The sequence below is a fragment of the Eurytemora carolleeae genome, unplaced genomic scaffold (assembly GCF_000591075.1).
Source record: "Eurytemora carolleeae unplaced genomic scaffold, Eaff_2.0 scaffold335, whole genome shotgun sequence".
NCBI lineage: Eukaryota > Metazoa > Arthropoda > Copepoda > Calanoida > Temoridae > Eurytemora > Eurytemora carolleeae.
In genome coordinates this window covers 142,488-153,393 of record NW_019396289.1, presented here as the reverse complement: position 1 = coordinate 153,393, position 10,906 = coordinate 142,488, and the positions used below count along the sequence as shown (strand labels likewise).

At 31.0% G+C, this 10,906-nt stretch overlaps 1 protein-coding gene across 1 annotated transcript in view; it reads right to left on the bottom strand.

Annotated features, from left to right (window-relative positions):
• The window catches only part of LOC111700218 (peroxidasin homolog), a 92,632-nt gene that overhangs the window by 61,756 nt on the left and 19,970 nt on the right, over window positions 1-10,906 (bottom strand). Inside the window, exons 2-9 of the mRNA XM_023471083.1 lie at window positions 10,022-10,059; window positions 9,872-9,926; window positions 8,076-8,111; window positions 5,527-5,623; window positions 3,944-4,048; window positions 3,531-3,634; window positions 3,350-3,451; window positions 431-608 (exon numbers count right to left, since the gene is read on the bottom strand). Coding sequence (XP_023326851.1) covers window positions 431-608; window positions 3,350-3,451; window positions 3,531-3,634; window positions 3,944-4,048; window positions 5,527-5,623; window positions 8,076-8,111; window positions 9,872-9,926; window positions 10,022-10,051 — 707 coding nt within the window. The 5' untranslated portion in view covers window positions 10,052-10,059. The remainder of the gene's footprint in view (window positions 1-430; window positions 609-3,349; window positions 3,452-3,530; window positions 3,635-3,943; window positions 4,049-5,526; window positions 5,624-8,075; window positions 8,112-9,871; window positions 9,927-10,021; window positions 10,060-10,906) is intronic.

The following is a 10,906-nucleotide window of genomic DNA, read 5'->3' as shown; positions in this document are numbered from 1 at the left end:
AAGTATTTCGAGTTCCATAAACTAAAGTATTTCGAGTTCCATAAACTAAAGTATTTCGAGTTTCATAAATGTGACGATTATTCCATAAACTAAAGTATTATTAAAGAAAAAAAATAAAATAATGTCTAATGCTTACATATTTTTTTTGTGTCATCGGAGAAACAGTTTGAAAAATAAAAAATTAATACTTTTGTGTCAAACATTATATCTTTTATTTTTCCCAAATATTATTCAAGTTATAAATTGTGTAAAGAAACTGAGCAATTGCTTAAAACTCAAATTTTCAAACTTTGAATGAAGTTTTATTAAAAAGTTTGAAATTATCAAAAGGTTTACAGCATCAGATGTGAAAAATTAAAGATTGTTACATGTGCTCAATATACCTTTCTAATCAATCTAAAAGTTAAAACATAAAAGATGAATAATAAACCTGCTCTCAGTGTTTTCTTCAGTTCCTTGCGACATGATAACATCTGAAATATGCCTGGGAGATGGTAGGCTTGAAACATATCCAAACTGTTTATTAAACTTGTTTACACCACGGGGCAGGATATCACCGTCTCCATAGGCAGGACTCAGCACACGTAAATAAGGGGAGTTCACGGACCCTGAAATATAAATAAAAAATATTATTTTTAATTTGATCTCCGGAGAACCGATTGCTCGCCAACCGTGATACAGGAGTACTCACAAAGGATGAGACTTCAGAGACGACTCTATGTATTTTGCCTTTTTACTTATAATCATGATTCTCTGCAACTTTTTTCTTTAACTTCGCCAAACCATTAAATGAAACATTTCAGCTCAAATTCAAGGCAAAATAGTTAATTTAAACTTGAGATTGTCTTATTTGAAGATCTTTACGTCGTCTTTTCAGTCTAATCCTTTGTGAGTAACCTTGTTCGGACAGTCCACGTCCAACCAAAGTAAATAACACGGTTAGCTTGAAATCTAAAATGTCAAAACTCCTGCAAATCACACCAAACTAAAGTAAATATCACAGTTAGCTTGAAATCTAATATGTCAAAACTTCTGCTAATCCCACCAAACTAAAGTAAATATCACAGTTAGCTTGAAATCTAATATGTCAAAACTTCTGCTAATCACACCAAACTAAAACAAATATCACAGTTAGCTTGAAATCTTACATGTCAAAACTTCTGCTAATCACACCAAACTAAAGTAAATTTCAACTAGGGTTAAAATTCTAAATGTTTTCAATTATAACAAATTAGATCAAAAAATTGTTTAGAATTTCTAATATGTCAATCAACTTTTCAATTATTCTAATACTCTTGTGGAAAATTAAAATAGAGAAACTATGAGGTGTATCAGAAATATCACATACATTTGACCTTCTCCATCTGTCTAGTGGAGCTCTGATATACGTATATATCAAATTTTAGGACTGGGCCCACTTTGAAGTAACCACATGCCATTAATTATGCTTTATTGAATCAGCATGCATGTTCACTAAAAACTGCGAAGTGTTTTATAAGTTCGAACTGTCGAAGAAAAATAAAGTAAATTAACGGAGTAAATCAAGTTGGAAAGTAAAAGGTTGAGGTTAAAGGGAGTGTTCGTGAAAAATGAAAGGGGGTATAGGCTTAATGGGATAAAAAAGCGTTTTTGTTGGAACATACGACTTAGACCGTAAAAAAAAATCAAATTGATATCAAACAAATCATTCAGATATTACAACATATAGTCATCGATTATCTTTCGCCACATTTGTATATATTTGATATTTNTTATCAATATCATCATTATTTGTATCATAATTATTATTATTATCATTATCATCATATTAATTATTATTAATTTTACCATTTTTATTTTTAATGTTGTTATTGTTTTCAAACTGTTTTTTTTCGGTATTGATTGAGATCATTGATTTATATTTAATCTAAAAAAATGAAAATATATCTTCGATATTATTATTAAACTTTTAGTAGTATCAGCCTAGTCTAGTGGTTCAAGGAGGGATGGCAGGATACCACATTATTTTTTTCATTCGAGTCGCATTATTTTCATTTTCTCATCCGTACCACCTTGAAATGCTCATGCTTGCAATAGTTCTTATGTAAAATACTTTTAAGTTTCAGAGCATGATACCCTAGACCTAAGTGATAAATCATATATAAGTTATTTTATGTTTAAATCATGAAACTTAGACCTAATTATCATAAATAAGTTATTTTATCTTTAAATCATGAAACTGTATCCTAAGTAATAAATCATATATAAGTTATTTTAGCATAGACCCAAATACATTGGCTTAACGAAAGTCTTTTAAAAAGTTTGCCAATTATAGGAATTCGTTTGTTTGAATAACAAGTTTCAACATTTTAGGGTGGCTCGGATAAAGCATATACGGGGCTTCCCATCCCTCCCTCATTGAAGGATGCTGATCTGTCAATTATTCATTTTCACAGAATTAGGGTTCTTTTGCAAAATATAAAATTTCTTTAAATATTTAGCTCATCAGTTTACAGCCTGGGTAACATAGTAGAGGGTTCTGGAGAATCTTTTTTTTATTCAGTAGTCCAAAGGTTCCAAGTTCTCAAAAAAAATTTCATTTCATTTCATATTTTTATTCAACTACAAAGCACTAGACAATACAAATAAAAAATCACAATTTAATATGTAGTTTAGACCCACCTAAACAGAGTAGGTTGTTTTAATTGGATGGCCCCCTATGATCGAATGAGAATTGCAGATAAAAACAATGTACATTGTACAATTTAAATATAAGAATGATGATAAATCAGGAAAAAGGTAAAAAGGAGGTGAGGGAGTATAACTCAAAGGGAAAGGGAGGATACTCAGCGTAAGGGTTGGAACAGAGGGTAACATAAGTTATTAGAATCATGTTTATGAAATACAGGGTAAAGAAGATAGTTAAGACTAAGTTTATCCACATGATACAGAGTTTTTTTTACAGATATAATTTGCATAACTATCTAAATAGATCTTAGCGACTTTTCTGTTAAACGATTTTGCAGATTTAGTTTCTTTCAGCTCTAATTCAATCGAATTCCATATTTTTGGAAATATTGCAGAGGGAAAACATTCTAGAGTTTTAAAGAGAACCCGTTCAAGTTTATATGATTTTGTTCTATTTGGTTCAGCTAAAGAATTAAACATATCCTGGAAGGAAGCTGGAAGGTTTTCATAAAAGTATTTATGCATAAAAGATAGAACACCTAGTTTATATTGAGAACGGTATATTCTTAGTTATATGGTTAGGATGACAGCTGGAAGGGAGAAGATAGTTATTCCCTTTAAAAATTCCATTTAAAGCGAATTTTTCCAATTACTTCTTTATAGTAATTGGAAAATCAAATACCGAGCTGACCCATGTCCTGAAAAGTAAAGTGATCCAACTTTTCAAGGCAGTCTGGATCTCTGTGATCACTGGTTGGTACAATATAGACGACAGTATGCAACTCTTAAAAAAAAATTAAACATTTTAGATGAATTCTTGAGGGCCTGTGAACTACCACAATTAACTTTCCTTGCATTAGTACCTTGCTCTCTACGCTCCATAATTAAATGCAATGCATCCAATGCACTCATTATACATGTAAGTTTGAACAGCTCTCTGGAATCTTCGGTTGTTTCCATAATATATCTATTTTTTTAAGATTTTAAATGGACAGAGGTTCAGCAATCATACAATTTGTTGTTTACAATAAAACTTCAGTGCAACTAAAACAAACTGTTATTGTGCAATGTACACATATCTATTTTACTCAATTGGTTTAACTTTGAATTTAATGGAAAAACTACTTGCTTAATTACAACATAATATACATAGAATTTCATTGTCTTCCCATTCTAAAGTTGTATGTATCTAACTGTAGTTTTTGAGCTGTCATTAATCATTATACGTCTGAAATCTTTTTAAATTTTAAATCTCTTTTATAACCGCTTAGCTTACCCATCTATCCCTTGATCTTCTATATTTTGCCAGTTTAAAAACTTTTTAAATCTACCCAGAGCTGCAATACTACTCGCAGGGTAAGTTGATCTATGATCGAAATATCTAAAAAAAAAAACGTAAATCGAAATTCTTAATAAAAAATAAATATTTTAACAATTTTTTAGGATCAAAAAACATTCAAATGGTATTTTTTACTAATCAAAAATGTAGTAAATAAACTATTTATATGGAATCAAAAATATAGAGATTAATATTTTCACTTTTTCATATTTATCATTTAAGTATCGTGCTAGATTTTTATTCTAGATATGGTCAAACCACTATAATGTTTCCATAGAGGGAAAATATGAAATTTATCGCAAAATCTATGTATATAAAGTTGTAATCTACGTTTGTCTGTTTGTATGTCCGATCATAACTCATGAACCCCTAGACCGATCTGTCTCATATTTTTTATTGGTGAACACGATAGAACCCCGCGAATGTTTTTAGCCTGGTTTAAAAATTATGATTTGAGTGGATCGACGGGTTTCCAAGTTAGTTATAAATAATTTAGTAAAATTCAATTGTCATGTGAATTCGTTATCTATGTTAGCAGTTATAAGAAACAATATATAAAGGATCGGAGGCAAGCAAAGTTTTATATAAATAAAGTAATTTTGTTTTGTTCACGATCAAATCTATTTAATCATTAATTAATTGAATTTATAAAAGTATTCATCAAACCATGATCTATTCAATTATTAACCAACGTGTACTATAGTCTATAAATACATCTTTGCCGTGCACTTATATTACACTAGCTTGAAAACCCAGCTTTGCCTAAAGTTTTCCCTAAAAAATTCAACCTTTACTTAACCAAGGTAAGAACATTTCCCATCGGTTCTATTAAAGTTTCCCAAAATAAAAATTTGAGGGAAATCTGTCAAGGGGGCCCAAAGTTATGATCGGACATCCAAACAAACAAACAGACAGATAATGATTACAACTGTATTTATTTAGAGATAAAAAGTTTGAGTGAAAAAGTGCAAACTGTGTCTGCTGACATTGTAATTTCCTTTTCTCTCTAATATATAGATAGTTGAAGACAAAGTGCAAATTAAAGAAAAACAATGAAGGATATTGAAATATAGGGGATCAAAGTTCAAAACCGTGCTTGTGTTCCAAACCTGACACTGATTGTCAGGTTTGGGCACAAATACTATGATCAAAGTAAGTGTCATCTTATTTAGAACTTGGTCCCTTGAAATATATTTATATGATTCTTAAAAGTTTTCTAACATCCAAAAATGTACGCATTAATATCTTATTTGTCGATTTCTACGAGGAAAACCAAAAATATCTCAACTCAAATTTTTATCTTTATATCATTGAAACAGCTGATGGTTTATACCTTTGATATTTTAAACTTAGATTATGTATAGTTTGAAATATCTCAGGTCTACCATTGAATGTTAAATATATAGGGATTAGAGTTTGTGGCGAAGATTCACGACAAAACAAGTAAAACCGATCAAATTAGCCGTTTGTTGGATCCGAAACCTCAAGATAAAAATTAATTTTTAAAAAAGTGATTGCACCTTCTAGTATCCGCAGGTTGGGCTGGATGTTTATAATATTCCGATTCTATTTTCCGGAAACCAGAAAACAGCTCTTCCGTTAGTTCACCAGTCATACCTGACATAAACAAGATTTAGAAGTAACATCTTTTGTAAGTAACTCTTTATTTATAAGTGCCTTAAGCTATGAAGTAAGTAACCTTTTCGGTTAAAAACAATAAATCCACGGGTATAGGACTCATTAATTTGTGAAACATGGAGATGGCTGTTAGACTCCAGTTGAAGGCCTTAAACATATAAAACACAAAAGTTGTAAAATGTGTTCATTGAATTTGTACACAGACCTATTCCACATCAAAGTTTGGTATTCTAAACTATGGGAGTTTTTTCCTTTATAACAATATTCAATAATCTGAATATTGTTTAAATGTCGTCTTCCTATTCCAAATTTTATGGGTATCACTGTATGAGAAACAAATTTTCTTGAATTTAGCATTTAACAACTTGTTTAGTCTTGCATTAAAACGAAATTTTAAACGTTTTAAAGAGTTATTGAACTTTGATGACAGAAACACATTTTAAAAGGACTGGGTGAGAGTAATATATATAAAGTAACCCTCCATTCAAAGATGCCCATACAATGCCCAATTTACAACGGTACCCTTAAAGCTAAATAGTATCAAGTTGATATGCCTGATTTTGTTTCTTTGAACTGTTTATTTAATTTCCGAGATCTCTGCCAACGTAACTTGCGCACTTCTTGCTTACAAGAAGCAATGCAAATTTCACAAAAATAAACACGTTTAAAATGAAAAAAAACGAATGTATCTTCCACATTTTCTATCAGATTAAAGCCTTTAAAGGGACTTTTAAAAAACAATTAAACCTAAAAAAATATCTTCCACATTATTGATGAGATAAAGGTACCGTTGTAAATCTATGATTGCCATCTTTCCATGGAAAATCACTTCAAATTACGCTTACAGTCCCTTTAAGAACTGAAGATGGTGAACCCATATATTTTCTGAGACATGTCGAGTTAACATAATAACATATATAAATCTACAGTTTGTGGTTTGGACACGGTTAATGGAGCAACATTAACAATTGAGTAGAAACTTGAAAGGGACTGAAAATATAATTTCAACCGACTCTCCATTTATAAAATAGTATGGTCGATTCAAAACCGGACCTTTTACAGCTTTGGTATTTATCATTTTCTATTTAAAAACTTATTACTTCAAATTGGGGGTTGTTTTTTTGTAAAGTGTGTTCCGCCTTTGTTTCAGAAATGATGGATGAAATTGTCAGAATTAAACACTTTAAAACTCAATATCTTCTATATTTCTGATGAGACGAAGAGTACAGATGTTAATCGGGAATCCATCTTTTAAAATAAGATGTCACCTGAAATTTTATTTTCATAAAAGTTTAAAGCTTGGTGAATATTGTAAAGAGTAAAAGTTTAAAAGATAAGTACATCTATTCTCAATCAGAGGATATTTTAAATTCATTGAACAAGGTTTTAAATTCCAATTTATCCCCGCTTAGTCTAATCTTTTCATCTTTTCCTCAATCATTTATCATTCATTTTAAAGCGATTGTATTCGCACGGTATTCTGTAAACACCTGACATTGATTGAGAATTAATGATATACCCTAGATAATTGTTCAGGTTAGAACTGAGATCGAATTTGAAGAATTTGAGCCGCGGCTTAAATTTAGGACGCGGCTCAAATATGGCGGGTTCCACTTAAAAATGTATTCGATGTTTCAAGATTTAAGCTGGCGCTTAATTTAAACTGGTTTTTGGTGGATTTAAGACACGGCTTAAATCAATTAAATAGAACCCCAAGGAATATGGAAAATTACAACTTGAAGTTCAATCTTTATCTCCGATCCAACGGAAAAAATGGACCACACAAATGTTGTACAGGGTGTCCCAAAAATCATGGGAATTCAGTGACGAATTCGATATCGTCTTTATGAATAATTCTTTGATTTAGTATAGTGATACCTACTGAGAAAGCTGTAATCTGTAAGAGTTTCGTCTGCTATGTTTACATTTTGTTTGTTTATGTTTTGACTGCAACCGGCTGTACTTAGTAAAACAAGAAAATTACAGTATACAAACAGAGTAAACTTGTCCGTATTCACTGTTCATCTTGCGGAGACATTATAGACACATCTTTGCAGTCTTTTACCCTTTTCATTAAATAAACTCTAGCAGACATAATAATATTAAGGCTTTTTAAATTAGGTATTACAATGCTAATTTATAACAAAGACGATATCGAATTCGTCACTGAATTCCCATGTTTTTTGGGACACCCTGTACGTATTCTAAGACGGGGGTGGGGGGTAGTTTTGTCTGGACACTTCAGCTAGTGTAGAATATTATGCGTAACCACCAATTTAAAGACGATTTGATTTTAATATTTATGGAAACACTCTGTATCTTGGGATCAAATTTATCCATGTTCAAAGAAAAATAAATTTTTCAAAAATTTTATTTTGATGAGACTCAAAAAAAACTTGATTTTTGAAATACAAAAAAAGTTTAAATTTACCTAAACTGATGTTAGCATGATGTGTCTTTGCTAAAACTAATTAGTCCAACAGTTAGCAAAACGAGTGGAAAATCAAGAACTTGACAGTTAAAATACTTTATTCGAGGATCGTCTTTAATATTTGAAATAATTTGCAGCATTCATTTGTTAAGCTAATTTATAAGTAAAATCATTCAATTGATAATCTAAAAACATCCCTAGTCATGACATTTCCAAAGTGTGGTCTGCTTTTTTGGTGCTTTTTTGTTCCCAAATTTTCGGCATCCCAAAAACGATTCGTTCTATTTTTATTCCAATTCTCAATACTTCTAGCCGTAGTTTTACATCAGACAGTCTATAAAAGTTTAAACAACGACATTCTATCTTTTTTTTAATGTAGAACAGTCGACAAAACATGCAATCAAGGTTATAATGCAAGGAAAGTTAATTGCAGTTGCGTATAGTCTGCGTTTATTTTGAAACCAGTTCTCGCTGGGCGGAAGTTGTAAACAAGAATTTATGCATCAGATGTAGAACAGTCGGCAAAACGTGCAATAAACTTATGATGAGGCGGAACTAGTGTATTTTTGTTCTATGTTATTTTGTCCTTTTAACCCCCTCGCCAAATTTACACCCTCTTCTTCCTTACCTCCCCCCCACCCCCGGCCCTTCCTTTCCTTTTCTCCTCTATAAATCACTTTTAACCCCTCCAGCTTACAGACACCATTCTTGTTTTCAAGATCTTTCATCTATTCTTTTACATACAGCGAGGTTTTTCAAAACTGTGGAATAGAAAGACGACATTTAAGCAGCCTATATTTGTATTTATTGCGATTATACTTTGAGTCATCTTCCAAATCCACAGTTGTATTGATTTCACTGTAATCTACAGTGATTGCAAGAAAACTCTGGAATAGGAAGTCGACTTTTAATAGATTCAAGTTCAATGAACAGTAATTGTGCAGTGTAAACAGACCCAATTCACTTAATAAGTGTTTTATAACTCCCTACTACAGATATTTTCTTTGTAACATCAAATGCTCTTTAGTTTTGATTTAATGTCGTCTTCCTATTCTATAATTACTGTAGGTCAAATTATTCCGCTAACAAATGGAACAATTTTGGAAATGAATTGAAATTCAGAACGAAAGAACTAAACGATCCGATCCTTTTGATAAAGATTATTAAAAATCAATTATATTAATTTGCATATGACTACCTATACCTAAATTAAATTATAAAATTGGTTTTAAAATTGAATTTTCATTGAGTAATTTTCACTGACGGAAATTTTCGTTCACGTCCAGAAAGAATTATAGTTAAAAACAAGCATCTATTACAGACAGGACCTATAACAGGGGACATTAGTTCCAAACATGGGTCATGACCCATTTCTAACACGAATGTTCCAAATGGCCGTTTTGAAATAATGTCCGCTGTATTATATTGATTCAACAAATGAAATTAAAAATAATTAACTTGCCCAACCCTTGTGTAAATATTACTACTGTCAATCTAAGTAAGATAGTGCTGTGCGGTACATAAGGTGTACATACAGATGGGTTGGTACAGAACAACGCGTTATAGTACGGTACATGCGATCAAATACAAATTGATTTAAAAATAACTTTCATGTAGACAAAAGATTATTTTTTCCATTTTTTTAAAAACATTTGTGTTTTCTCGCCTTAAGATTAATCTAAGAACTTTGTATACTCTTGAATTTTGTTTTAACAAGACTATGCAAAATTCTGTAATTTTCATTATTAAAAAGTCCTTGTCATCAAAAATCTCTGTGTAATGCTAAATGTTGGTTCCTGAGCAACTAAGCATTAGTAGTAGAAGGTAGGAGAAGTAGTGTAGGGAGAACTCCTGCAGATCCAGAAAAAGATAATATTACTAATTGAACATGTATCTAATCCATCTTTTGAGAATATAAGAAGATAATATATTTTTTCTTGTTTCACCTTAGTTTTACTTTCGTCTAGTCCAGCCATTTTTATACCTAAAAAAGTAAAGTTTAAAATTATTTCAGATTACAACAGAATTTGTTTTTATCTACACAAATACTAATGTACTGCAGTTTCTGGTAGAAATGTAAACAAACTCAGAGCCCAAAATTTAAATTTAGGGGTCTTAACATTTGTGTAGAATTTTTTTAAGGGATTCTAAAAAATGGAGAATATGAAGATTCTAAATGAAATAATATTTCATAACAAAAATATTGATATCCACAAAACTGCTTAGCCCCAGTCTTTCTCAGGTTGAGTTTGTTTCTATTAATATGCAGTACACTTTTTCAATATGCAGTACACTTTTCCAATATGCAGTACACTTTTTCAATATGCAGTACACTTTTTCAATATGCAGTACACTTTTTCAATATGCAGTACACTTTTTTGTTACAAAGATATGGGCACTGAAAACTGTACAGAAGGAGAAGGTCAAATGAATGTGACATTACTGGTCTGACTTTGTGAACTCGTAGAACCTCTAGTCTGGATTTTAAACTCAAGTATAAAAAATATTTGTTCTTCTCAATAACTTTTCAATATTATGGAGCTATGATTGAAAACGTATGAGATTTTTATATTTGGGAGCTATGATTGAAAACGTATGAGATTTCAATATTAGGGAGCTATGATTGAAAACGTATGAGATTTCAATATTAGGGAGTTATGATTGGAAACGTATAAAATTTTAATCTCACTGTCATTTAAAGGTTGCTGGCTCTCAAGCACAAATCGATGAGTATTTTGCCAATTACTTCTTTAAAACCAAAGCAAACAACAAGTGCTTTGTAGAGCTAAAATGTGCATGTAAAGGGCTACAGAAAAGCATAAGTGAAGTAG